Consider the following 3,504-nt stretch of genomic DNA (forward strand, 5'->3'; position numbering starts at 1 on the left):
CTTTTGGTCTTTGTTTTTAAACCAGTTATCATTCATAAGAAGTGCACTCTTATACTCATAATCGGAAGTGTTCCTAGCAACTCATTCTGGTTCGCACTCTTCACATGACTAAAAGCTTCATTCAGAAGTTCCTTCCACACCTAAAATTTTCTGTTGACGAAACCCGTTCTTCTCAATGATGTTCTGTTACCCAAAATGTCAAATATAAATCAAGCTACATTTGTTTTACCTGCTAAATTGAGGATTTTTTTTATGAGTAGTTAGGATTATAACAAACGATTTACTTTGTGCTTCAATACGTTTTGTTTTGTTTTTCACACACATTGCCTGTTAGAGATTCATCTATACAAATCACCAGAACTAAAAACAAGGAACAACTCTATTATTAAAGAAACACCGGTTTTAAATGCACACACGACAGTTGTATCTACGATCATCCTCTAGAAAAACCAGAATCCCACAATCCACATATATTTGCTCAAATGTAATTGCACTCCCAAAAGAAAAACCACCTTTTTAAATGCACACACAAAAAAAAAACAATACCACCACAAAACAAAAAAACAAATCAGAGTTGTGGTTTACATCATACGGAATGAACTCAAGTAAGATCATCATCATCCTCTTCTTCCTTGGCCTTCAACAACAATTTCACTCTCAACAGAAGGGTTGTCTTCCACTCGTCCTAAATGTCAACCAAAAACGTTAAAATGTCAAGTTTTTCTTGTTAAATACTTATATTTATTCAGTCCTGATATCTATTTTTAAGATACAACGAACATTGACCACAATAATGTTATTACTATTACCAGCTTAGTCATGCTATCAAACTCCTTGACAGCATCGGTGAACTTTGCAACATCCTCTTCGTCCACAGCAGCAGCCAAATCCTGCCATTAAAGAACAAAAACACATCCTTAGACCGTCATGTTTTGTCCAACAAGAAGAAGCAAATTTCCAATAACATACCGCCAGCAATTTGTATTCGCGTGTTCCAGAAAACGTGGGGTCCAGTTCCTACATAAACAGGCAATATTTTCAGTCAACAGATCGAATCTCATATAGCAAAATTTAACATGTTTACAAATGTTGACCTGGTAACGCTCCAATGCATTCGTGATTGCAACAACATCACCTTTGCAGAGCTGGCAAATGCCAGCATTCAGTAGATGCCCTTTAACTCCATATTTTAGCAAGTTATTATTGAGCGATTGTCGAGCTATTTCTTCATAAATCTCAATAGCTTTCTGATACCTGGAACAAATTGTGAGGTTATATTATTTTATAATAAAAGTTATAAAGCAATCCCTACTTCGAACATGCAAAACTTACTGTTCCAGTTGAGCTGAAAATTGAGCAATTTTCTGTTTGCATTGGTTCGCAGAAGTTGTGACTTCTTCACCTTGGAAAATATCAGCTGCTTTATCATAGTAAGCTATAGCCTTCTCTAGATTTTGCTCCTGTTCATATAATTCAGCAATTTCCTGCATATAATGAAGCCAAATTTAAAGTTTAGAGTTTTTAATTTCTTGATACTTAAAATGCAAAATGTATAAAATAGTGTCTGTACCTTGCAATATCTGGCAGACATGCTGAGCCTCCCAATTTCCATGAACAAGTTTAATGATTGCTCTAGGTGAGCTATGCACTCTGCAAACATTTAACAAGTAATCAAGAATATTATTATTATTATTATTCTGACAGCAAGTATGATGCTTACTATATGACAAACACACATATGTTAGCATGAGTGGTTTTCTTACCCTTGGTGTTTGTTTTCTTGTATGAATGAGCTGCATCAGCATAGGCATTAGCAGCTTCATGTTTGCTATCCATCTAGAATACATAAATTCGTTATTAAAAATAAGTTCATCAAATGATTATATGATGCAAGATTGCAAGTGAAACAACCAAATGGGCTAAGAAAAAGTGAACAACAGCATTAAGCACTTACTTTCAGATGGCACTCAGCCAGTTTGACATATACAGATCCAGCTTGGTCCCCTGTAAAATTATAGTCATATATAAAGAAAATGTCACAACATAAACAAACAAAAACCATCAAACATATATGCAGGTTAATAGATGGATTCTTGAACATACACTTTGAGTAAACTCTATTATCCAAACATAAAAACTTAAAAAGTATTGACAAGATTTAACAAACTGAATATCAAAGCACAAAATAAATCATAAGAAAGAGTAATACGATACTAACAAGATTTTGCAAGCTTGTAACAGTTGGCAGCTTTTTCATACAAATCGCCAGCATCTTCATACTTGGACCCGAAAAAGGCCCAACCGGTGAGCTTCTTCTCGGCTTTCTTCTCAAACTCCAAACCTTTTGCTATTTGATCAGACATTCTCACTCTGTGAATTTGCAGACAAAAGAACGATAACTATTAACACCTTTATCTTCACATATAAGCAGAGCTATACGTGGCCGCCCGATTTAAAAAACAACAGGTAAAGTTAAACTATCAGACTACAGCATATAAATGTATAGCTAGCTAGTAATATACACAAGTTAAATAATCATATCACAGTTTCAAATGCTAATAACCTAATTTATCAACTTCATAGAACAAGTGGATCAATCAATCAAGCTGTTGAATAGTCTAATCAAGGTATGAAATTTCATTTTCTGATAATGAATTTATGTAGTGTAACTAGTACCAAAACCCTAACACGAAGACAATATGAAGTGATGTGAAACTGCAATACGGCAATAGTTATTAGTCGCTATAAACACGATTAAAAGTTAATTAATCAGTTCGAAAGGATTGGATCAGATTAAGTTAATCGAATTCAGTTTAGACTAGATGATAATAGTAATAATAATAATCAACAAGTATTGGACATGAAGAAGAATACTAACCAGTAATTGAAGGATAAATACAATACCGAGATCTCCTTCGTGATTTGATCTGATAAGATATGATATGATCGGAAGAGAAGATATGAGATTTGAAAAGTATGGTGGTGGACTTGGTAGATTACTAGGAGAAACGGAATTCAGATGGATTATTGTTATTATTATTGGATTTTTTTGGTCACAAACTAAATATCTTTTTAACATTTTACTTTTCAATAAAATCGATTCAATACATAATAATTAGTGCTATTAAAATCGTGTTACTTAGTTGGTCGTTCAGAAAAAAAAAACCGTGTTACACCTTTGAAGAAGTGTAACATCGAGCGGGGCGGGTCAACCCATAAGATATAGACAAGAGGCTTGAAATCAGGATGTCATGAAGACACAAAGCCAAAACCTATGCGCATGGCGCATATCACATATGCTCACGCATATCACATATGCTCACGCATCACATATCGCATATCACATATGCTCACGCATATCACATCTGCGCGTTGCGCATATCACATATGCTCACGCATATTACATATGCTTACACATATCACATGCTCACACATATCACATCTGCGCATGAAACATCTGCGCGTGAGAATAAAGAGAAGACCTTGCGTATCCCCGGGATAGGC

The 3,504-nt window shown here is 34.7% G+C and overlaps 1 protein-coding gene across 1 annotated transcript; it reads right to left on the minus strand.

The window, feature by feature from the left end:
- Positions 1 to 360: 360 nt before the first annotated feature.
- Positions 361 to 3,042, minus strand: LOC143553504 (alpha-soluble NSF attachment protein-like). Its single transcript, XM_077043492.1, has 10 exons — positions 2,879 to 3,042; positions 2,219 to 2,370; positions 1,955 to 2,004; positions 1,764 to 1,836; positions 1,571 to 1,650; positions 1,333 to 1,484; positions 1,095 to 1,254; positions 970 to 1,017; positions 810 to 890; positions 361 to 685 (listed from the first exon to the last, which is right to left on the minus strand). Exons 2-10 carry the CDS (start codon positions 2,361 to 2,363, stop codon positions 602 to 604), a joined length of 873 nt encoding a protein of 290 aa, XP_076899607.1. The 5' UTR covers positions 2,364 to 2,370; positions 2,879 to 3,042; the 3' UTR covers positions 361 to 601.
- Between the last annotated feature and the right edge of the window lie 462 nt (positions 3,043 to 3,504).

Source organism: Bidens hawaiensis, unplaced genomic scaffold (assembly GCF_021521415.1).
Source record: "Bidens hawaiensis isolate Kalapana, Puna unplaced genomic scaffold, B.hawaiensis_p1.1 tig00017252_1, whole genome shotgun sequence".
NCBI lineage: Eukaryota > Viridiplantae > Streptophyta > Magnoliopsida > Asterales > Asteraceae > Bidens > Bidens hawaiensis.

Excerpts from the sequence above, each read along its gene's own strand:
- LOC143553504 (XM_077043492.1), bottom strand. The coding sequence starts at position 2,363 with ATGTCTGATCAAATAGCAAAAGGTTTGGAGTTTGAGAAGAAAGCCGAG. Across the intron at positions 1,651-1,763 it reads CAAGAAAACAAACACCAAGG|AGTGCATAGCTCACCTAGAG; the intron begins GTAAGAAAACCA and ends AAATGTTTGCAG. Across the intron at positions 1,485-1,570 it reads TGTCTGCCAGATATTGCAAG|GAAATTGCTGAATTATATGA; the intron begins GTACAGACACTA and ends CATTATATGCAG.